At 41.4% G+C, this 25,719-nt stretch overlaps 2 protein-coding genes across 2 annotated transcripts in view; one reads left to right on the forward strand and one right to left on the reverse strand.

Annotated features, from left to right (window-relative positions):
* The window catches only part of ITGB1BP1 (integrin subunit beta 1 binding protein 1), a 488,766-nt gene that overhangs the window by 404,624 nt on the left and 58,423 nt on the right, over positions 1-25,719 (forward strand). The gene's annotated exons all lie outside the window — the stretch shown is intronic.
* ID2 (inhibitor of DNA binding 2) lies at positions 16,296-19,228 on the reverse strand. Its single transcript, XM_072407553.1, has 3 exons — positions 18,810-19,228; positions 18,436-18,496; positions 16,296-16,953 (listed from the first exon to the last, which is right to left on the reverse strand). The coding sequence occupies exons 1-2, from the start codon at positions 19,152-19,154 to the stop codon at positions 18,440-18,442; spliced, it is 402 nt and encodes a 133-aa protein (XP_072263654.1). The 5' UTR covers positions 19,155-19,228; the 3' UTR covers positions 16,296-16,953; positions 18,436-18,439.

Raw genomic sequence — 25,719 nt, forward strand, 5'->3', positions numbered from 1 at the left:
TTGAACTTGATGGACTTATGTCTTTTTTTTAACCTAACCTACTATGTAACTATGTAACATCAGCCATCATCAAATGTGAGGTCAATCAGCCACTGTTCAAGGAACCTCTAGAAAATCCTGGTTGAGAACATCTGCTATAACTGTTGCCTTTTTCTAAAATGTACATTATGCCCAATTCACTAAGTTTTTAAGTTTTTCTCCATTTTCAGAAACCTTGGACTTCTTGGACTTGGACTTCTTGTGAGAAAATTTTGGTAGTCCGCGGCTCTGGTCAGTGCACCCCTCAGTGGGGTCAGGAGGAGGACCCTGCCTGGGGGGGCACACCAGCCAGAGCAGCGGACCACATCTCCCGAGGACATTGCAGGCTCAGGGAGGTGGGCGAGTTGTGTCTCTGGATACCACCCACTCTCCCATGGCAGGTCCGAGCCAGGTCTGAAAGTGTGCAAGTTCTGTCATCATGACATCACTCTGGGGGAAGTTTCTTCCCCTTTGAGAGACACACAGCTCCCCACACATGCGTGGTCTAGAGTTAGCAAAAAAGGTTGGCGACCACTGCTTTACACAATGTGATTATGCACGTGTGTACAAATCCGCTTCAATAAAGAGTTTAGGTTTGGAGGAACTAAAGTGTCCTGCTGAAGATCCTGAACTTAACCCTACCTTTTAGATAAACTGGAGGCAACATGTTCTCATCCAACATCATTACCTGACTTCAGAAATTCTTATTTAACCGAATTAGCACAAAATCACACTGCCTCTGAAATCTTGTGGAAAGCCTTCCAAGAAGAATTGGACGGCTGTGTTAGCCACAAACAAACTATACAACAAGCTCATTTAGATGGAAAGGTCAGGACTCTCCACTAGCCTTTGGTTAAAATGTTTGGAGGCCAGTGTTTCTTTGACTCGTCTGCATCCGAATCTCAAGATCACGTTTTTGGCATTGATGTGCTTTACAATCACAAGAAGAATTTTCCTGGCCATTGGAATTCTGTGATCTGCTTTTGTACGTGTAACCGTGTAATGTGCCGTTACTTCTGACTTTGTGCTTTGAGTGCAAGAGAATTACAGCCCGTCTATCCAGCACAGAATGTAATATCACTGGAATAAATTCACAGTTCCTTCCCTGTCATTGATAACTGTGTGGAAGTCCTGTAATGTTTTTCCTGCAACAGAAGCTGCCAAATTGTGTATCAAATTATGATAGGGCTTCTCTGTGAAAATAATGAAGTTCATTCCTCATGTCACACTTGGTAATTGTCTGCCGCAGTACACTGTGATCACATTTTAGTTTATTTATTAGCAGCCTGAGGTCATTTTCCATTACACTGCTTCCTTCTCTCTCCTTCGCTTATAATTGTTTGATGTCTGATGTATTGCTTGCATTAGTCGGCATCAAAATGCCTCCACCACATTTTTATCCACTGTTCCACTTGTGTAGGTCACTGTGAAATTAAATTTCTGTCCTTCATCTTATTTCACTGCATTACACGCTTTCATGGGCAGGAAAGGCGAAATCTTCTGAAATGAAAGCTGTCTATATATACTGTATATATGTAGCTATAAAACACTTCTAGGATTCAGCTTTGACAAAAATATGTGGGGCACAATGGGTGCAGATGTTACTGGATCCACGAGGTCAGAGAGCCCAGACTTCCCTTTAATTATTGGCCGTGTGTTGTATACAGAAAACAGGTAGTCCCTGAGTTAAAGACATCCGACATACAGACGTCTCCTAGATATAAATGGGGTTCTCTTCTCACTCCTATGCAGAACAGAGGCTGACATATTTCTGTAAGTTACAGGTCTACAATTTAAAAAAAAAATTTAATGAAAAACAATGGATCACTTTTGGTACAGAAATCTAGACCTCAGTGTAACGCTCAGGAGGTGAAAAGGAAATGAATGTTTACAGTTGTTTATTTTTACAGCTTACAGAAAATGCTAGTGCTTGGCTGACATCACTGACTCCAATACCGTTTGTGAATGGTGATCCTCCCCGTTTTTTTGTGTTGGTTACCCCCATGCCATATATTAGGACACCATTAATAGTGGCTCAGAGTCAGAAAAAAACTCAATGGTACATATATTAAGTTAGCACAACCACCCACTTAAATCTTGCATGAGTAATCCATCTGGAATTAGTGATGTTCTCCAGTATAGATGGTCAATAAAAAGAAAATACCGGTAATGACTTTTTTATGCAAATAGCACTGACTTCAAAATGAGCCAATCAAACTGCAGGTACCTGGCAATTTCAAGTCTGTACTATCTCCATGCAAATGTTTTGCATCTCATGAACTCATCTATATTCCCCAATGGTAAAAGAAACTATGATAGAGGAGGTATTGGTGAGAGATAAGGAGGACCAGAGCTAATACAAGGCATATAATGTGTGTATGTGTATATGTCCTCACACAACTACCCATCAGTTGGGCCCTCTTCCCTAAAATGTGGGGGGTAGTCCTGATGTACATTGTAGAACTGGTGGTGGTCCTGATCCTGCATTATATGTGATGATGTTGGCAAGATAGGCAGTAATGAGACTAGTCAGAGATCAGCAAGAAGAACAGCTTTAGGGGCCGGTTATTATAACTGGATCTAGAGGGAAGAAGGACCACAGGACCCCTAATTAAGGCAAGCAATTTTAGCTTATCCCCTGTGTTGTCTTTGCTGAACTAAAAATTCTAGTTGCCTGGTTTCTGTACTTCTGAGCTACAGACCAGGCATAGAATTCTTCTTCATAATTGTTTTTTTTTTCTGTAACTCAAACTCATAAAACCACTGTATAGTAGGAGAGAAATGGCTGTCTATATCATTCATAGGCTTTCTAAAACTAGCATGTTATACATTTTGTACTAAATATGGTTTGTATAATGCATCAAACTATTGTGGTTTCACGAGATTTGTTGCTTGTATAGAAAAAAATATGCAGATAAAGACTTCAGACTTTATTTTATCTGTGTAGTTGTTTCAGGTCGATGTTCTGAAAGTATTGAAATCAATGCGTTGACATCCAGCTTGGCAACTGCTACTTTCAAAGGTGCTTTTCTTATGACAGGTTTACTTATACCATGGCACACATACACTGCAGTAAGGAATATACTCCAAAGACTGCCTACTGGTCTATTTAAAAAATCTCCAGGGTAGATATGGCCATCTTGATGAGGACTTCAGTCTAGATTTTAATTTAGAACCCAAGTTTTTTTTAAGGGAGGGCTCAACATTACAAATTTCCCCAATCTGCATATGTATTGTGCTCACATAACCTAGATTAGTGGTCACCAACAGGTGGTCTGCAAGAAAATGTTGGTGGTCTGCAGCTCTGGCTGGGGGCGCACTGGCCAGAGCCGCAGACCATGTCCTCCATACAGATAAGGTGGCTAAGGATACAACCCACCCACTCTCCTATTGCAAGCTCAGACCTGCGATGGGAGAGAGGGTGGGTTCTGGCATCATGAAGTCACTATCGGGGACGGTTCTTCCCATTTCAGTGACACCCGGCTCCCCGTGCGTGCGAGGTCCGGAGCCGGTAAGTTTAGTGGTCCGTGGGTCTGAAAAGGTTGGCGACCACTGACCTAGATAGCCTCCGAATGCTGTAAAGCCTTATCATGGGGTTTTGATGATTTCTTTGCAGGGGAATGCAGAGTTTTATTCTGCTTTACATTTATAAATCTAAACTTTGCACATTTTGGGCTCATGTACAAAGTTTTGGACAGAGGTGTGCCTAGAACTGACAGCAAAGATTGACCATTTCTTTATCACCCACCTTTTCTATATAATGTAATATTCATTAAAAAACATAAAATAAAACCAAAAATTTTGATGGCAAGAAAAACAACTCAAACAGTCAAATTGTAGTGGCCCTTCAACTACCTAGAGGACATGTTCCATCTTAGACTCTTGGATCCTTATTTGCAGGGTGATATCAATGTTGGAACCATGTATGCAGCGTTGGGCAGGAGATCAATGTGCCCTATGATGGCTAAGGTGCACCTTGTCCGTAGCAACATCCAAGGTAAAGGCACCTGCTGCCCTTATGGAGAACATCACTGCATCTTACATTTTGAATAATTTTAAGTTTAGGCATTGAAATTATGGAATTTGTATATCTCTTCACATCATAATGAAAAAAGGAAGCCAAGCGCCTATTAGTTATACTGTACGTTTCACCTGTAATCTTCAGAAGTGGCCACCAATGGTTTACATTCTATTTTTTCAATATGGCATTTATTGCATTTTTATGATATCTCTCCGAGTAATTGTTTTATTTCTTTTACAAGGATGGCGTTCTAGTGAATATGGAATAAACCAAATTTTAGATTTCTAATATAGGAGTATAAAGGCTAACAAGCCTTACACTATGTAGCTGTACCTAACCATTGCTCACTGCAGAGTATTATTAGAAAGATAAGTTATATCTGCAGCTTTGGAAACACTGAAGAAAGCATATTGTAAATCCATATTGCATTGGCTTGGCATTGAGATGTACTTTTCGCTGATGAATGAGCAGCGCTGTGTAGCGGTGACTTGGCCTGTCCCTTCTGGCAAAAACGACTTTATTATCTCATGCATCACAAATGGAAGTGTCTGTCAAGAGGCAGTCCACTGGTAATGCATAGGAACAGCATGCAGGCAGGTGTGTGTTCCACACAAAAGGCACACTTTTCGAGTGCTGGCAAGGATCTCCTATCTGCCTCACTGTCACGATGGATTATCAGCAATTTAATGACTTTCAGACGCTAATTTCTTTCTGCTCTGGATGATGGGGGTTGGAATGGATGGTAGACAGCTTGGGGTACCCGTCTTGTCTTTTTGTGCAGGTGCTGGTTTTAAATCCTCAGCTGTCTTAGGTACAACAAGTATTTAGAGAGCTGTTTGTAAAAAACAACAGAATATGGAGCTGTTCTCTCCTTTCAGATTCTCCACTAAAGCCTGTACACAGTTTTCTTTTAATAAAAGAAGAAAAGGAGAAGTTTGCCGGGGATAGCCAGGAGAAAAGACATGCATAAGTGATGGACCTATGCAAAGCTTGGAAAAACTAATAGTCTCTTATACCACAACGCATCGACGAATCTATCAGATTATGATTTAAAAAATCACAATAAAAAAAAAAATACCTATCTGTCTTGTTCATAAGGTATTGCTGCATTCACCCGCAGTTTTCAGTCGTCAAACACACAACACCATGTACCCAAAATAACTTTTCGTGCACATCAACGTGACGTGTTCTAATGGGAACAAGACTTCTCTTTCCATCGAAATCCCTAAAATGTACTGTATAAGCACTACTTTTATTTCAAGCAGCATCTAATTCAGATACAGAAACTCATATTTGTATCGGAAGGTTGTTTCGGCTTGACTGAACTCTGCAACTAAAGGGACATCCTTTATTTTTCTACTAAAGAGGGTGAAGAATCTAACATACTAAGTGTACAGGAAGTGAAGGGAAATCTGCTCAATGAGATAAAATGGTAAAATAACTTAGAGAAGTCTGAATGTCCCACATCCCAGTGTATTCAGGATAAATAAAAGATATACTTTAGACAAACATCAATGAAATATATTATGTTAGTCCCACAATACGGCATTAGAACTGGAAATGTCATTCATCATAACAGAACATCATGTAACATGTAAAAGCTGAAAGCAGCACATGACACCGCTCCACTTGTTGCATCTGTTTACACCTGCGAGGTTGCAAAGCATAAATTAGGAGAACAACTATTAATCCCCCCTATGTAATGCATCTCAGTGCTGGCACTGTGAAATGTAGACTTGGCCCCATAATATAATGGGCATCAGTGAGCTCATCCATCACTTACTCCACCTGCAAGTTAAACACAACCTATAAAGCTTTATGATGCTAGTTCTGCTATCATAATGAAAACCTTCATAAAAGATTTTACTACAGGTAAATGGAAGTTGTGCACATTAAAATATTATGCACAGTCAGGCGGCTTCCAAGCATAATATTCCTTCTCAATCTCCCTCATGTTAGATGAGGCAGCTCTGAAAATGTCATCCAAAGGATCTCCTCACCCACGGTAGCATCAGCGGTGTAATAACACTCAACAAGCTGGGGCAGTGGCACATTAAGAAAAACGTTCTGCTGAAGTGCCAGAGTAAACTCATAACTGAACCCTTTCTATGCCTAACATCCTGAAATATATGTTTTACAGTTGTGTTTCAGTGCTTGTTGGCCCTATATGGGGCGTTCGTTGGCTCCACTGCATCAGAGACCACACATTGGCCCTGATTCATTAAAGCTCTCCAAGGCTGTGGAGGATACACTTTCATCAGTAAACCTGGGTGATCCGACAAACCTGGAATGGATCTGTTCCAGGATTCAAAACATTTGCTTGTAAATAGAAAATTACTTTGAAGACATTCATTCCAGGTTTGCTGAATTGCCCAGCTTTACTGATGAAAGTGTATCGTCTCCAGCCTTGGAGAGATTTAATAAATCAAGCCCAATGTGTCTTCACTTGCCCACAAGAGCGATACAACTGTTCCCCTGAAACGATGGATGGGCCTTCCTGTACCCACTGAATATCTTCTCCTGCTGGACCTCCAACCCTGAAATGAACCCACTGAAGATCTTCTACTGCTCGACCCTAATTAATATTTTACTAAGACCGAATCCATAGTTCTACCTTGTCAGTCATTAAAGTGTGTATCTAGCCAAAACTCCTTTGGAAATTCTTGATAACGTAGGGAAAGGTTAATCATTTTTGCTGTTTGTATCCCATTAAGAACATTTCCATGCTGAAATTGTTGTAAAGATCATCCCCCACATGGGAACCTGATACTACCTTGCTTTGGGGTCTGATAGAGAAACCTATACTACATGAAAACCTAATGTAAGCATCAACCCTTTCATGGAAGCCTTATGGGTTGTTGTAGACACATGGGGACATGATGAATATATCCTCCCCAAAAAAGGGAACGTGATGAAGTTATACTCACTCATAGACCCCACATAGGTACCGGTTGGAGAGATCCTCTACCAAATGGGAACATAATGGTGAGACCCTCCCCACATGCAGAACTGGTGGTCAAATGTTCCCCTACATATATTATTCACTATATATTGTTAAAAATGTGCATAGAGAAGAAGCTATACCAGCCAGCAGGTAGGTATATCTGGGTTGGAGGACAATGGTACATTCCCAGGACCAATGGGATTGTAGTCCAGGCTGTAGTGTGACTGGCTGCTTATCTTTTGAAAGTAATTACCTCCAAATCTTTAAATTAAACTTCAGCCATTCAGTAAGTAGTACAAACTTCTTTCCTGTACTCAGAGTGTTAAGCTACATACACACAACAGGGCCGATATTGGACGGGAATCTAGCGTGTGTACAGCGCCCGTCATCCATCGTCTGAACCACCGTCCTAGCGGATCCAGGAATGATGGACAATGATCCTAATGCAAGGGAAGGGGGAGGGCGCGCAGCGGGATGCTACTGCGTCGTTCTCCCCCTCCCCTCGTTCATGCATTGTGCAGTCCTTAGTCGTTGGAAAGGATTGTGGAAGATCAATTCCAACGATTATTATTGCACGTGTGTATGCGGCTTTATTCTGATTTTACTACACCCAGTCTTCTTACATTATAAGCTTCAGCAAGTTGTATAGAGCCCACCTCATTATCTGGCTGGAAGATGTCCAGCATCATCAGTCCTTATCACCCCAGTCTGACTCACCTTGTACTTGCTCTATTTATTCATGGAGGCTCGTCATCTCTTGTGGACACCACCTAGCGCAGTCTGCATACAACTTCTGGTCACTTCTCCAGACTGACATTCACCCATTAAGGCATTTTGATATTTGCACAATGCCTCCAAAGAGCCAGCTCACTAGTAGCATGAAAGATACGGGCTCTTGAAGGAACTGTATGCGGGGTGTTGTGACGATTTTTGGAAGCAATGTAGAGCACCCTGTTGAATTTACTTTTGAGCTTTCATCTGCTGTATTTCACAGAGAAGCTTACATTACCAGGTCTATTATTGTTGGTGTTGTTCAACATACAGTCTGCAGGCCAGAACCTGGCTTGCAAAGCCATTGTGCTTGGCCAACAGAACAGCACCTAATACACAACACAGCAGATGCTTCTGTCAGGTATGGGTCCAATCTGACAGAGGTCTGAGGAAGCTCATTTAGTAGCAGAGGAAGGTAAGTGATAGCTGGTGAGGCTGTCTGTATGTGTCTGTAGGTATATGTATATAGGTGTATGTATGTGAGTGAGTGTTATGCTATGGAACAAATTGGTGAAATGAATCAAAGAGGGTGATGTACTCTATACTCCTGACTCTTACACAATATGCAATTCATACTCATGACCTCCAAACTTTGATAGGCTGTACCTTACCTTTACTCCTGACCCCTGCATTTAGTATGTTACATATTCCAAACCCCTGTACCCTAAATGGTATACACTCCTGACCCCTGCTCCCTGAAAAGTTTCCACTCCTAACCCATGCACCCTGAAATGTATACACTCCTAACCCCTGCACCCTGAAAGGTATACACTCCTGACCCCTGCACCCTTAATGGTATACACTCCTGACCCCTGCACCCTGCATGGTATACACCCCTAACCCCTGCACCCTGAATGGTATACACTTCTAACCCCTGCACCCTAAATGGTATACACTCCTGACCCATGCACCCTGGATAGTATACACTTCTAACCCCTTCATCCTGAAAGGTATACACTCCTAACCCCTGCACCCTGGATGGTATACACTCCTAACCCCTGCACCCTGAATGGTATAAACTCCTCACCCTGCACCCAGGATGGTATACACTCCTAACCCCTGCACCCTGAAATACACTCCTAACCCCTGCACCCTGAATGGTATAAACTCCTCACCCTGCACCCAGGATGGTATACACTCCTAACCCCTGCACCCTGAATGGTATACACTCCCATCCCCTGCACCCTGAATGGTATACATTCCTGACTCCTGCCCCCTGGATAGTATACACTCCTGACCCCTGCACCCTGAATGGTATACACTCCTAACCCCTGCACCCTGAATGGTATACATTACTGACTCCTGCACCCTGGATGGTATACACTCCTAACCCCTACACCATGGATGGTATACACTCCTAACCCCTGCACCCTGGATAGTATACACTCCTAACCCTTGCACCATGGATGGTATACACTCCTGAGCCCTGCACCCTGGATAGTATACACTCCTAACCCACCCCTGCACCTTGGATGGTATACACTCCTAACCCCTGCACCCTGGATAGTAAACACTCCTAACCCCTGCACCCTGGATGGTATACACTCCTGACCCCTGCACCCTGGATAGTATACACTCTTGACCCCTGCACCCAGAAAGGTATACACTTCTAACCCCATGCACCCTGAATAGTATACATTCCTGACCCCCTGCACCCTGAAGGGTATACATTCCTGACCCCTGCACCCAGAAAGGTATACACTTCTAACCCCATGCACCCTGAATGGTAAAAATTCCTGACCCCTCCTCTTTCATTGTGAGGTGCAATTTGGCTACACCCAATTTCTTTGTTATGGTGCACTATGCACTGCAAACATTATTTCAGGTGTTTCGGCCTTTCAGATACTGGAAAAAACACAGTGCGGCCTAGAAATAAAAAGATTGGACAATCCTGGTTTAAAATAGGATATGTAATAAAACCAGTAAAGTTTATTTAAATTTTTATCTTCATGTTGATGAAGAAGGACAGGGAAGGCGAAATAGAACACTTCAGCTTTAAGTGCTCTGCTTCCTACCAAATTCAGCTTTTTATAAAAGGAAACTAATTTCATCCATTTGTCATGAGATATGGGATCATTAATTCAGTGTAGCAAAGTCATACGATGAAAGAATACTACTTCATTAAAAGCCCGCACAGGAGACGCTTCCTACATTTGTAATGACGCTGTAAATCATGAGAATGAGGTGACTCCCATGTGGAAGATGTAATGCTGAATATTTACTGCAGGTTACACAAGAACGTACCTGTTCCTAACCAGGGCCTAGGCATAGAATGGGCCCATATTAGGGCTGGTACATTCTATTTCCGGCTCTGATTCATAACCAGTGCAAAAAGTCAGCTATTGCTAAGAACAGTAAATATTGTCAGTGGTTGTTCTGGATAACAGCACCATGTTTGCTCCCAGTTTTTATAGTCTGCACCATTGGCAGGTTGTGGATTCATATACCAAGTGGTGTCCATAGTACAGTGTTTTACCAGTCATCTAGCCACCATCAGACAATTTGTAGTGTTCATGTACTACCCATCCACCAACCTCTCCGCTCACATTTCTTCTGCCTTTCTCAGGGTTCCTAATATACATCATTCTTATTTCTATCTCCAGCACTCTGCCCTTTAGATGAGACAGTGATCAATGAGTACATTACTTACTCCAGGGTCATTTTAAAGTAGGAGACAACTTATCTCTATTTTATTATATTTGCCACTACTGACCACCAATGCTTGGGAAGGGATGGGTGGAATGTATCTCCTAGTAACCACCAATGTTTAAGAATGAATGGGAGTAACGTCCGCCTATTGCCCATCAATGTTTGAGAAGGAATGGAGGGAGTTTTTCCCCTACTAACCACCAAGTTTGAGAGTAAAAAGGGGTATTTTCTGTCTACTTCCCACCAATGCTTGAAAAGGAATGGGGGGAATTTTCCTTGTACTGACCACCAATATTTGGAAATGAACGGAGGGAGTTTTCCTCCTATTAACCACCAATGGTTGACAAATAGATAGGAGGAATTTCGCACCCACTGGCCACCAATGCTTGGGAAGATATAGATGGGCAAAAGATATAGATGGTGAAAAGTCCCTTGATACTGATACTGCAGGAAGAGAGGATTTCTCCTTCTACTGAAGTTGGCAATGCGAAATTACTTTACACATTGGTGACAATCCATTTTTTATTTCCACTGAACCACCAAAGCCTGTGCAATTTTGACTCCCATTCACCAACAGGTCAGACTTTGGTACATTTTCCTGACCTTTAAACTAGTGGGCCGCGGCTGTGGCCGGTGCACCCCCAGCAGAGGCACAATGGGTGCAGATGTTTCTGGATTCAGGAGGTCAGAGGGCCCATCCATGACTTCCCTTTAATTGCTGGCTGTGTGTTAACATTGTATTCTATACAGCAGCCGTTCCCCCACTGGTGGTCCGCATGAAAATTTTGGTGGTCCTCTGAACGGCGCACCCCCCAGCGGGGTCAGGAGAAAGACCCTGTTTGAGGAGCCAAGTGGCCAGAGCCGCAGACCATGTCTCCCGTACGGATCGCTGACTCAGGGCGGTGGGCGGGTTGTGTCTCTAGACCAGGTCTGAGCCTGCTTTAGGAGAGTGGGCAGGTTCTGGCATCATGACGTCACTCTGGGGGAAGTTTCTTCCTCTCTGAGTGACACACGGCTTCCCGCGCATGTGCGTTCCGCGTCCGTGCATTTAGTGGTTTGTGAGCTCCAAAAGGTTGGCGACCGCTGATGTATGTTATATGATTCTGACCTATGCGCTCTGTTAGCTGTGCTGTACATGACATACTCCTGTTTATTGTTCAGCCAGTAGGATCAAGCAAACTGTTGTCTATTTATTTCATGCAGAGAAAGTCATGTGTGATGAGCCTCAGCTTTACAAAACTCCAGAGGACGTTACATTTTGGCTAAACATGTCTGATCCAATGCCTACTGAAAGATGAGCATGCAGCATGCCAACACAGAACTCCTGATGTACATACTTACAGGACAACAAAAACACTGAAGTCATTGAAATTACATGAAAGGCAATGGGAATTTTTTTTCACATGGTTTTTATTTGCTGTGAAAGTGCTTGCTAGATATATTCACCCTCACTATCAGTCCTGGTGACCATTGTCATGGAAAAGTCAAAGTTGTCATTAAAAGAGGATGTAAGCATGAATCTTTTAAATGGGGGGAATTTCTCCTCACTTAGATATTTCTCGTGCTTTCTGTTGCATCTTCTGGACAAGAAGTCACAGGGAATATCCCCAATGGAGTGCAGACAGCAATACATGAAATATAAGCAGTTTCATTTGAATAACACTTTCTAAAAAGTTAAGAAGGTCACTTTGGTTAAACTAAAAAATACAGAGAACCCCCTCAACCATCACTGATCCAGATAACACATCAAAGATAATACAAATAACTGTAACTCAATTTTTACTCTCATCCCGCCTGGATCTTTGACGCTCTGCACCTCATCATCTTGAGGGTTTGTTATTTGGCCCGGATCTCAGCACACACAGCTCTACATAAAAAGCATTTTCACAACATGGCTATAGGAAGTGTGGCTTTACTTTTTCCTTCCCAGGAAATGTCTACCTAAAAATACCCTGACTGCAGTTTAGTGAGCGGCTTTTGTTTTAACAAGGGACACTGTCAAGATGAGAGTCCTGCAAGTGTGGCTCTGCTCAGCGGCCTTCTGACACTCTGGAGGTTTGCTTCAAGATTAGCAGAACAGGAAGGAGAGCAAAGTGTTTATCAGCAGGATGCTGGAGTCACTGGCATGAGACAGTTACCATATTACCAGATCCCATGGTATGCAAAATGTTCTGTGGCAGCTAGAGGGAGCCAGAGAGCTACCAAACATCAATGTGCTGAACTTCTATGAGAGAATAGCTGCTAAGAAAAATGATAGAAGTTACTTCAAATCATGAAAAAAGTTTGCTTATTGATACCAGCAAATAAGTCCAGAAAAGAAAAACACTTACCTTACCCCTGGCAACTTAAATATCATGAAAACTTGAACTGATGCTATGGAAAATAGGATAACTTGGCCACATTTTTTAATGCAGGTTATATGTTCCAACTGCTTGCAATCCCCAATTTCATACCCACTTTAATTCTGTATCAGTTCCTATAATAAATAATTTACTTGCCACGCTGAGGGTTTGGAAAATAAAATGTTGTGACCAGAATACATAGATAAGAATACTACTTTAGGCTACTACTGAACACATGTGAATATAGAACTGCGGGCAACAGCTAACTATACAGATACTATACAGATGAAAGACATGCAAGTGACTGGCCATAATATTTGTAATTCTCTCCAGGCCTCACATGCACCCCTGCCACACTATATAGCCAGACTGGTCAGAATATACAGTTGTGTGCCTTCCAATGGCGCATTCCTTAGCCTCATGTCATTGAAGAGGTCCCGTCATTGCTCTACCCCTCCATTAGTCCTATGTACCTCCTGTTCTAGCGCTAACAATCTGAAACATGCTAGGTTTATAGCACTGATCAACTCCCAATGCTGCCATTCCTACCGATTTCTGCTCTACAGGGAATACTCACATAATTTTATAAATGAAATTAGCTTTAATTGCATACCTAATCAATAATAGGAATAAAAAGTGCTACTTGATTGATTTTTTGGGGGAGGCGTAGTGCAGGTGGAATTCCATTTTATATTACAAGGAGACATTGATTGCACTATATGTGACTTCTGTATGGATCAGACGTCGATGTATAAAGAGAAATTGGTCAAATTATTAATATCAAGTGTTAGCCCACAGGAGTTCTGTGTAAATGAGAATTCCCAGCATGTTCAGCAGAAAAGTCTGCAGGATGGGATGTGTAGTGCTGCAGATGATTGATATTATTAATAAACAGTATTTATATAGCGCCAACATATTACGCAGCGCTGTCCATTAAACAGGAGATGCTTGATAGGCAGTATTTGGATGTAAAGCAATTTGTGCACAGAAATCAGAATATATTAAGTATTCTCTATCCATGGTGTGATCACTTACATGTAATACAGATCTATCATTAACAATAGGAGGGTAGAGGGCTATGTCAGGTACTTACATAATAACTAGACTACAGGTCCAAGTCCACATTCTGCCGTTTAGGGTTTTTATTAGCAAAAATGAATCCAGGGTCAGGTTTGATCAAGCAAATATCCCTGTTATAGTTTGCACACTTTTTGTGTATGGATTGATTCTGGGGTCAGGCCAGGTAAGGAGCATGGAGACCTATGCAGGTATATTATATTGCAGCAATGCAGAGTTCTGAAGATGTGGAAAGTTCTGTAACTATATATATATATATATATATATATATATATATATATATATATATATATAATTAGGAGTTTGCATGGGTCTCAGGCAGCACGTCACCAGTGCCCCATGCATTACCCCAATTAAAAAGCCTGGACTACAGCAATTTCAGAGGCTCCTATTACACCAAAAAAAAGCAATTCCCATACATGTGGAATTCCTTAAGACACCCAGCAATGAATGAGGAGGAATCTAATCATTATCAGGTCCTCTGATAGAATTTGTACCAGGGCGCCCGCTTTGAACCCCTTCCATGTTTATAGAACATATGAGCACTTTTTGTGCAGCTCCTTAGCTTTCCTGTATGAGTTTGTCAAAGCAATGCTGATGTTTTGGGTTCACTGATAAACCATGAAAGGGTCTCTCCCCCTCATACGCCTGTTGGCTGCAGAGCTGTCAGTGCCGTGTTTGTATTAGATCAGCACTGGTCTGGCTCCCAGGCCTGGGAGATGGATTTTGTATCAAGGGCAAGGAAGGGCAGCAGCTCCAGACTGTTTGGCGCCTCCCAAACACCTGTTTAACTCAGGTTAAAGTGTTACCGCATACAGGTGAGGAGGCTTCCTTTCAAAGTCTTTGCAGCAGGCAATCCCTAGCATTAACCCCTTCTGTGTTTTACAATAGCATACCATTGTGCTTGTTAAACAGCAGCACATTCCATCACTGTAAAGTGCCTGCTAAGCACTAAGTTACCAAAACCGTGCCGTCCTGGCATGCTGGGACTTATAGTATTGCAGGAATGTTTTAGGTCATCTATGCCTTCCAGAAGGAAATTGTTTCATGAAAACCAAACATACCTGAATTCTCCAGCATCTAAAACAGATTTAAGGGCTAGATATTTAAAGATCCTATTCTCAGTTGTTAAAGGATACACCTGAGCAAAGGTGTTTTTTTTTTTTTTTTTTTTTTTTTTTTTATTCTTGCAGAACTTTGATTACTAGTTTACCAAGTTTTTTTTTGTACCTTCCTTAAGCCACAATATAGAAATAGAGCACTATAAAGGAACACTGATGGCGTGCTTAGGTTGGGACATGGTGCTATAGTGAGAAGAGAACTGTAATTTCCTCCTAGGACCTATTTTAAGTAATACTATAAAAAGGTGAGATTTTATGGATCATGGACGCATAGCATGGGACAATATTAAAAACTGCAGTTTCCAGATTTTGAATTCTACACAAAGTGTTTTGCAGCAAAGATTTGCAATACTGATAATGGGTTGTATTAACACTAAGCTGCAGGTTAAAACCTTTATTAGCAAAGCACCCAAAAGTTGCATTTACTTATTAACTATAGAAGGACCACAGACATGGGATATTCATCAGAATTATGTAGATCATGAACTATAAGCATTCTCTATGGGGACCCCAACACTCAGCTCTACATTTTACCCTACGGCTGGTACCGTGGGTGTGCCAAGTGCCCAATACAGATAAAAAGAAAATGTTGTAATCTAGCTATGGTCTATGAATATTTTCCTTTTTAGAACCCAAAAAAGGAGTCACATTATGTGACTGTGTACTTGAAAGCATTAGGTCTGCTGAAAGACTGTACATTCCATGAGAGTTCATAATCATAAGAAAAAAAAAGCAGGACACCACTGCAAAGTTGAAATCAGGGTAGAATGACCTAGCAAAAAATTTCCAAACTGGATTTGGGGATAAAGTGGAGTCTTATTACTGGGGATAATTTAAATCTGAAGGGAGAAGCCAAGTCTTGTTCTAAGAGCAGCCAAGGTTTAATCAATAACATAATTTCAACTTAACGCCCCCCTCCCCTCCTTTACTGCAGCCAGATCTAGGAATATAAGAACAGTACGACCCCCTTCATTGGATAACTATAGGCATTGGGTGCAGAAGACTGAGCATTTTACCATTAAGAGTTCTCACTCTCACTATAAGACTTTGTGCCCAGCTGCCCCATATTCACCACCAACCTAATACAGACCCCAAGGCTGTACATTACACATGAATTGTATGTTTTGCTTGGTTTGCTTAATAACCCCTATAGAGCACAGGTGACCCGATCCAACTGGAGCAGTTCAAAGTCTGCTAGACAATCATTGACTCGCACAAGTCAATTAGCGTGATTCACATAAAGATCTGTTGGATGAATATCTGTACACAGGTAAAGAAAATGATTTCCATTAACCATTTCTAACACTTACAGGCAATATTTTTATTAGATAAAACCCACAGAGACCAAATAGTTCATTTCAATAAACACCATCGATTTATTCTGTATAAAAACAAAAGCTTACAACTAAACTTTTATAAAAAGTTTAGCATGATTAAATTTTCTTATTACACATTTTTTTGCAGAAATAAAAATCTCTGCCACTGTACAAGGGAGAGGAAAAGACTTGGAATGTTAAAGAGTTCACAATTTTTCTTAATCTATATACACACACACATTGCGCATTCAGTCCTGAAGGTGACGTCCGATGCCGTCCGAGCTTAATAATTCCTTCTCCGCATTGCCTGATGCTTCACCTTTTATTAAACAAAAAGGCATTCAAACAGCTGTTGGTAAGTGGCAAATCCCTTGTGGTAACAACTTTGTATAGCTTCCACTCCCCATTGCAGGAGAGAATAGTAGATTTCAAGCCTTCCCTATGTTAGAAAAGGTGAATTAAGTCTTTTCATAAATAACTAAAAATGAGCAGTCCAAAGCTTGGCTGGGAAACAAAAAATTAAGGGGTGATGGAAAAAACAAAACAAAAAAAAAAAAACTGGATGCGAGTCCCTTTTCATAGCCACACGGATCCCCCCTCTTCCACAAGCTTCTGTACAAATGCAGTACTCAAATAATGAAATAGAGAAGTCTTGTAGCCATGTTGTGCAAAGAAAAACAGTCAATCGGAACACCTGCAAGAGATTCAGAAGGAGGCCTTTAGTGGAAGCGATCAGGAGACAGACTGGCGCCAGTGAGGAAGCCACACTGAACATTTAACCAAACACTCACTGGGGGCCAACCCAGTACTCCAGATGTACACAGGAGCTGGGGGATTAACCCTTCACATGCCACAACTTCACCCACACCGCTAGGTCAACATGCCGGACCCCACACATTCCCCTCCAAATCAGACAATTACCCCAGGGATCTCATACACACACATTTCCAATCTGCGTCCTATTAGGAGTTCATAACTGATAGCTGGACTTTATTAAAAATTATGGGGGATCTAATAAAGGATCAGCACAGCGCAGGATAATATAAATAATAGGGGACATTATATAAAAGGCACAGCATAGGTTAATAGGAACATAGGATGAGGTTTGGGAAGAAGGGTGTTTAATCCATTCTCTGCTTGGATCTATTTTACAGCAAAGCATGTAGGCGCCAGTCTACTGCTTGAATCAATTATTTGATTAAATGCAGCCACACTGATGTGATGGAGGAGCCCACAAGATATTTAAGGCGATCGGGCTGACGCTGTGCTTATTATTGAGAAGGGAGCAAAACAGACTGTTCACAACTGAATGGACGTCCATATAAAAAGGTATTTATACATGGTACCATGCAATACAGATACACATATACATAGTACCATGCAATGTTCAGGATTGTAAAAGAACGTTCATAGACATATCACATCCAATGGAACGTTTAATACCTAAACAGGACAGACGGCACATCCAATGCAATGTTCAGATACAGAACATCCAACGTGCATTCCCATGTCTGATATAACATTTAGAAGGACGGTATATATTTAAAGTCCATGCAAATGATATGGTAGGGACGTTCTTATGTACATCACATACAAAAGTCAGTTCACATGTACAGAGCATAAAATGCATTCACATACTGAACATCTAATACAAAGTATTCCAATAGAAGATTCACACTTAGATCGTCTGTACAGCACAGCTAATGCATTCACATACTGAACATCCATAGATTCACATGCAGCACATCTATACATTCACATAGAAGGGTCATGTATAGCTGCCATACAATGGATGTTTTTATGTACAGCGCATCCAATGCAATATATTGACATATAACGTAACCCAATAGATCATATATAATGGATATTCAGATCCCATCCAATACATTCACATACAACATATTCTATTAACAAGTATTCTAATAGATCATATATTAGTCACATGTACAGCATACATGTACATATAAAGTAACCCAATAAATCATAATATAGATATTCACATGCCATCCAATACATTCACCTTCTGAACATCCAACAGATTCACACACAGCTCCTCTGATCCATTTATATTTAGATACAAAGTATCCAATCAGAAGGTTCCTCTGCACATCACATTTGATACAAAGTAGCCCCCCATACAACACTCAGCCCCCCATGCTGATCACATGACACTCACCATTCTAAGGACAAAGAGCTTTGCTGTCACTTGTGATAAACTCTGCCGATAAATCAGAAGCCTGCAAGAGAAAACAAGCACGTGTAAGTGAATGGCAGCAAAGAGGGGGAGGGAAAGGAGAGAGGGGAGACACCTGGATATAGGGGGTGTATACAGCAGAATGGGGGGGTGACAAGGTAGATCAAGCAGAAGGGATGAGGATATGGCATTAGAGTAATAGAAATGGAGTGATAAGGGGGCATCATAGGGATATAAGGGGGTCATCATGGTGATGGGGTGATAAGGGGGCATCATAGAGGGGGTTGCATGGGGGCATCGCGGTGATAAGGGGGCATGATGGTGATGAGGGGGTGATGAGGGTGCCCGGTGTGTACCTGCAGTGTCAGGATGCTGATGTCTGTGTTGAGGGCGGTCAGTGGGCTCCGGGTATTGGGGGGTGAAGTCCTCGCGTGATGGAGGCTGACAATATTGGGGTGTGAGTCCAGGGCGATCTGCAGATCCAAGATATAATCGATGACATGCTGTAGGATTTCCATCTTGCTGACTTTCTTATTCTGGGGAATGCTGGGCACCAGCTCCTTCAGCTTGGAGTAACAATCGTTCATGTTGTACAGGAGACTCATCGGATCGTCCACTGGCGTTTTGCTCCTGGAGATCCCCAGGCTGTGCTCCGTTAGGCTATTTTTTCTGACAGATCGGACGGGGCTGAAAGCTTTCATATTGTCTGATATTCGCCGAGCTCGCCCTGCACAAACCTCACACAGCGACGCTGATTAGCTCAGAATGAGCTGCAGGAGCCTCGGCATTCATTCTTATACCCCAGAGCGAGACGGCTGACAGGAGGGCGTGTCAGTACATTCTGGTTGGTTAGAAGGAACGAGCGCCGTATGTGATTGGACTGGGGGTAGACTCACGGAATGCGAATCCCTTCCGCGTTGTAAGCCAATGATAGTAAGCGAGGGGCGTGGTCTTGTCGTGACAGCTGTGCTAGTAAATAGACTGGGATGTATGGAGTGTCAGAGCAGGGAGTGCAGGCAGGACATCACAGCCATGCAGGAGGGATCACATACTCATCATACCTCTACATCACAATCACCAAGTCTTATTTATACATATTCATTTCTTAATGTATTCTTAAAGTATTCTTAAATTGTTTTTGTTGCAAAAATTAAATTACTAAAAATCATTCCACAGCACAAATCCATTCTACATTTTTTACCATCACTTATAATTCATGGCTTTTCAGGTAAACCATGCAGCTGCTATGCTGTGATGGGAGAGTTTTGCAGCAGACTTTGCCTGATCTCTCATACAAGTGGTCATTGCAAATCTGACTTTTTGTTTTTTTATGCGTTGGCTTGAATATTACATTGTGTGCAGATACCCCAAGGCACAGCTAAGCTTTACCTGGATGACTTTTAGTTTGTTAAAGCACTGTGATTCATAAACAATTGTCATGTTTCCCCTAAAATACTTTTTTTTTTTTTAGCACTTCTGATTCCCTTCATTCTCTTCCAGACACTTTTCTTTCCCACTCCAGGGTCAACTGAACATCATTGCTGCGGATCTGCTCTGATCACCTTGTTTGGCCACTTGTGTCCACTAGGGGCGCATGGAACAGGGTAACAACTTAATACAACAATCAGGAGGCAATTGTTCCCTTATAACAAGAACTCCCATGGCAGGATCACCAGGTATTCTTGTAATGGAAGCTGACTATAATGAGATTTACTTATTTATTATTATGACTCTAATGCCTAGGCTGACCCGAGATGGAAAGTAATCACAATGACACTGACAAATGTCTTCACTTTGCGTTGCTGGAACGCTGACAGCTATTTTTGCTGATAAAGATGTGGAATAGGAAGTTTGATCTTATTACTTTATTAAAGAGCAGATCATCAGTATATGGGCACACAGAGAATATATGATATGTTGAAAAATCTCTGCCTATAATAATGTGATAATTATTAGTTAACCCTTAAGCTATGTACACACGTCAGATGATTCTCACCCTTAAACATTAGTTCTGTGATTTCATTTATCAATTTGCCTTAGCAGATTGGGAACGAGCATTGTGGAGGGGAGCACAGAGGGGTGCTGCTTGTACATCCCCCCTTTCCCTTTTCCTATTGTGTGTTACTTCCCCCACCTCCAAGATTGTAAGCTCTTCGGGGCAGGGTCCTCTCCTCCTCCTGTATCTGTCTGTCATTGCAACCCCTATCTAATGTACAGCGCTACGTAATATGTTGGCGCTATATAAATCCTGTTTATTAATAATAATAATAATAATAATAACAGAATGGTGCAGTGTGTACAGATCTCACTCATCTCTCACTGGAAATGAGCCACAATCCTCTATACGGAGCTTTATACAGCCCAGCCCATTGCACGCCATGCTTGAGCCCTTACATCACGTGCAACCATCAGTACATTTATGGCTACCCTGAACACATAGCCATCTGGTCAATTTTGATATTTCCTGAACAATCCTATGTGTAGTCATTATTCAATGCACGTTGGGTGATCTCCTCATTACTGCCTCCAAGGCAGAACCACCTGGTGCCAGATTATCTCCGTTCATCTCCGCTGTATCCGCATACATAAAAAGAAAATCGTAAGAAGTCCCCCAACCAATGCCATCCTTTGGCACCTGTCTCCCCGTGCAATCTTTTACCAGCAAGCTTCCTTATAGCTTATACTATTTAGAGGTAAATAGAAATCCTGGAATAGATTGGTATCACTACTGATAATGAGTCTATCCCTAGAAGGAATGCAGGAATCCATCCTTGTGTTATGGGTAAACAAAGGTAGCCGTGCGCTGGATGAAGAATGACAGCTCACTTGCTGAGTAATATAGCAAACATTTCCACTTTAAGGGCTGGAGAAGTGAAAGCAGGCAGGAGACAGCAGTTATTCCCCTCTGCTCTGTATGTGGTTAATCTTCTTCCATTTATCTCATGCTGGCACTATAGGTTGACATTGAGTGTCTTTAAAGTGTAACAAATTGATATAGTAAATGTAGAGGTTCAGGACCCTACACAGACCAGGAAGGATATGGAGCTGCCTGCTAGATTTACTCTGCCAGCGCCTGAGAGCCTGATGAGAGGTTTTGAGCAAGAACAGCAGGAGGTACAAGTGAATTGTCAAAGCACATTAGAAACATAGGCTAGCATGTTCCCTGAGCATAGATACACGTTCACTTTGCAACCACATCTGGTAATAAGTACATTAATAGCACCGCTGTGAGGTCTGCTCGTTGGGAGATTTCAAATTTACATTTTATTTTTTCTTTGATCATCTAAAGATTTATATTTAATGTTGTTATTACTCTTTATTCATTTAATATTTTAACGTGCTTTAAAATCTGCAGAAATCCTGTAACCAAAAAAAAGGTGGGATGGCCATAAGAAGAACGAGCGCTTAGGCTACGTACACTTGTGCAATGGTTCTCCTCCGATAATCGGCTCGGTGCTGATATCAGACGAGAATCTGGCGTGTGTACAGCGCTCATCATTTGTTGTCTGAACGACCGTCCTGGTAGATCCACGGAACGATCGTAATGAAAGTAAAGGGGAAGAGTGCAGCAAGGTGCAGCTCTGTCGTTCTTCCCCCTCCCCTCTCCATAGAGCAGAATGGTTCTGTATGTATAAGCTCGTTCATGCATCGCGCAGTCGTTTGTAATTGGAAAGGATCATGAAAGATCCTTTCCAGTGATAATTATACGCAGCCGTTTTCTCCACAACGATAAGTCACCCAAGGTATATACTTTCTTGTGATTTTCTTCTTGAGAAACCAAGTGCAAAAAAGCAAGTTTTCTTAACCTCTGAATATTCTACAGTGCTAAACAGATCTTTGAAGAATATTGACATGAGTAAGGACTCTGCATAGAGCTATGAAATATGTTGGCACTGGTTAAATACATAATAAGGTAGCTAGTGAGAGTGCTTGGAGTTTTCTTAGCTCAATACACTTTGACAGGTAATTAATCCAGGGGCTCCTCCTGACTTTTATTAATTTCTTTTTAAGAACTGTTAGTTCCCTTGCTCTGTGCCAACATCAGAGTCCCAGGCCATAGGTAAATAGCCAAGGAAGCCCCATGGAGTTCTCTATATTTATTAAACTTTGACTGGTCACATGGCGAAACTCTTCTTCTATTTTTTTTTTTTAAGGACTGGTATTCAGTTGTTTTGCTCCTTGGAGGCTTCTGTCCCAACAATGGTGCGGCCTGCTTTAGTATGGAGCAACATTGTGCTTTATTAGTGTGCAGTTTTTTAAAGCAATTGTATGGCTGCAATTCTCTTTTTTTGCCAGCTATTCTGCATAGTAAAGCACATTGACTTGCATGGGGCTTTACCCTGAGCAGCTTGTCTTGATCGGCCCTAAGCAAGTCGGTAGAGGTATTGGACCTGATTTAACAAAGCTCTCCAAGACTGGAGAAGATGACTATCATGCGCATCACTTGGAATGAATGTCTTACAAATCGTTAGCTATTGATTGACAAATGTTTTCAATCCTGGACCAGATCCATTCCAGTCGGGCGGGAGGGGAGGGATGATAAAAGGTTTCAGTATAAATTTACAGTTGTTCTTTAAGATATGTGCGATGAGGTGTTATGCACTGTAATAAAGCAGTGTCTGAATCAGCTGGAGCTGCTGTCTGGTTACGTGATGATATTCTGATCTTACATTACAGTGTTGATGTTAATGAGACTGTGACCTCCACTACACACCTGCTGTGCAAAGATTATCTTCTTTACTATAATTAACACGTATCAGTAGCTAAGTAAAAGCCTCTCCATGTTTCCTGATTTACATATCAGGTAACATTGGCTCAGGATCCTTCTATGAAGCAGAATCTGGTTTTTGCTGTAGCCCAACAATCCAGATCACGGCAGTAATCAGGGCAGTGAAATGCTAATTCCACCAGCATACTTAGAATCATTCCAGTGTTGCACAGCTTTTTATATTCCAATATTCCTTTTAATGGCAACATAAAACATGCAACTGACTGCTTGGTGTGCCTATGTGTGTTTATGGCAAGGCTCTACCTCAGTAAACCTTCCATAAAAGATCACTTTACAGGTGTGTCTATAGTGAACAGTCAGCAGGTCAGGTATTTGCAGATGACCTTTTGAGTAAGAGGTATAAACAAATATAAAAGTTCTAAAGAAGAATCTGAGCTTACCAAAGACACTAGATGGCATCCAAATGTGTGCATGATGCTAGTTGTTTGAAAATCATTGATTTCTCCTTGATCTTTTGCTAAGTTGTGCGTCCATTGACAAGCAGAGCCCATGTGCTTGGAGTGTTATCCTACAATCGTTTGCCAATGGGAGTGCTCGCTAATGTTTAAAATGACAACCAGCATCGCCGGACCCACTCCATTACCAATATTAGGTTCACACACTGAACACCTCGTAGAATTAGGTATTCCATTGGATCATCTTACCCATCTGTTCACCCTTTCATTAAAAAGGATGATTTATTTTTTTCGGTGATTTATAATACTAGAGTTCTCCGGATAACTATTCTCTTTATTTTAACATATAAGAAAAATATATTGTTACCTGTTTTTATTAATGTTTTGTATCCGATTTTGTTTATTGTAATTGTTGTAAAATACTTAAAAATAAAGTGTTATAAAAAAGGGTTCCAAATATATTGAAAAGCTTTTAGCACATAACAGTAGCCCGATGTCTTATTCCCTTAGTGGAAGTAGAAACAAACCCCTCTGATATCCAAGGCTGAACTGTATAGATAAATGGATCGGTAATGGAAACCTTCATGGCTACACTGCAAAACGCCTTAAAAAAGTGTGACAGACATAGCCAACAGTGGGCTCCTGTGCAGAACTAAATTATCACCCCCCACACACACACACCATTGAACTGACTTGGGATGCCCTATTGGGGTGCCCTGTTGGCTGAGAAGGGTCTGGGGCCCTAGTGCAAGAGCACTTTTTGCACCTCCCTGTGTCTGCCTTGGGTCATCTTTCACCATAAACCTCTCTAACTTCCCACTCTCCACAGTCCATGTTTTCTTCACCTAACCTTTTTCAGGTACAAATTATGAGCCACTGACACAGCAAAGCCAACTTATCATCTAAACCTCTTACCTCACGCTTTCAGTTGTTCCCCAAATACATTGATGATCATAGAGAGGAACATGACGACTACCTTTGAAGGCCCTTTAGGTATAAATTGGAGTCCTTGCTCCATGGAGCAACAATGGGCAATTCAATAAAAATTCCATTATTTGAAAACTAAATTTGAGCTAGACAATGCATACCTTCACCCTTCTGGACTTCTTCAGTCAATATTGATGTCAATATTTATGTAATTGTTGGCCAATATGACCTTCTTGGACGGCCAAAGAACCATGTCTGAAAGATAAATTCTTTTTTAAAACTGGTCACACATAGTATAGTCAGAATAGATGAAATTGGTCAGAAATGTACAGAGACCTTTACATGTGTAGGATAACATGACTTCGCAAAATTTCATTTTAATGCCTAACTCCATGTTGATGGATTCCACAGCTGTCTAAAGTCCTGGAATGAACTTGGCTGTTGACTACATTACCAACCACTCCTACTTGACTTTAGGATTTTGAAGTTTACTTAAGTTGATGCACTTTCTTTCAAAGTAAAGGAGAAGAACCTGCATTCTTCAAGGTGTAAAGGAATAACAAGTTCAGGAATCCTTTGTCAGTTCAATAACCTCAATACTATTGTGTTGGACAGAAAGCTCAATAAAATAAAACTGAACAATAACACACCTGTCCTTGTTTGTGTCTTGCGCCCTTCTCGGGTTTCACATACAAAGGAACACATCTGAGAGTTATACTTTTGTCTCTCCTGATGATCAATGGTTTTTCATAACTGGTTCCCTATGACCGGCTTTTCTTCTAGGTAAAAAGAAAGAAATACTTGCCTCTAATCCTGACTCATCATACTATTCACGCTAGGTACATACTTAATTTGAATAAAGACGCGGTGAACATATGTGCACAGGATTTATTCTAATCTATTGCTTTGACAGTTAATCGTGTTACAGTAAAAAACACTTTATAAATGACCGTGATGGATTGTCTACTCGCACTTTAACCAATTCTCTGCCTTGAAGGTCGAGGAAAATGCTTTGAAAGGATCTTGATTTCTATTAGCATAATTATAATACAGAAGACAAATGATTTGCTGAATATTCTACATCAGGATAGTCACCACAAGGGTATAAAGCTCAATCATTGGCAAGATTTGCCCACATTATTACCTAATTGGATG

The sequence above is a fragment of the Pyxicephalus adspersus genome, chromosome 4 (assembly GCF_032062135.1).
Source record: "Pyxicephalus adspersus chromosome 4, UCB_Pads_2.0, whole genome shotgun sequence".
In the NCBI taxonomy this organism is placed as follows: domain Eukaryota; kingdom Metazoa; phylum Chordata; class Amphibia; order Anura; family Pyxicephalidae; genus Pyxicephalus; species Pyxicephalus adspersus.

Coding starts and splice junctions, on each gene's coding strand:
- ID2 (XM_072407553.1), bottom strand. CDS start 19,154: ATGAAAGCTTTCAGCCCCGTCCGATCTGTCAGAAAAAATAGCCTAACG. Junction 18,497..18,809: donor TCAGCATCCTGACACTGCAG/GTACACACCGGG, acceptor TTTCTCTTGCAG/GCTTCTGATTTATCGGCAGA.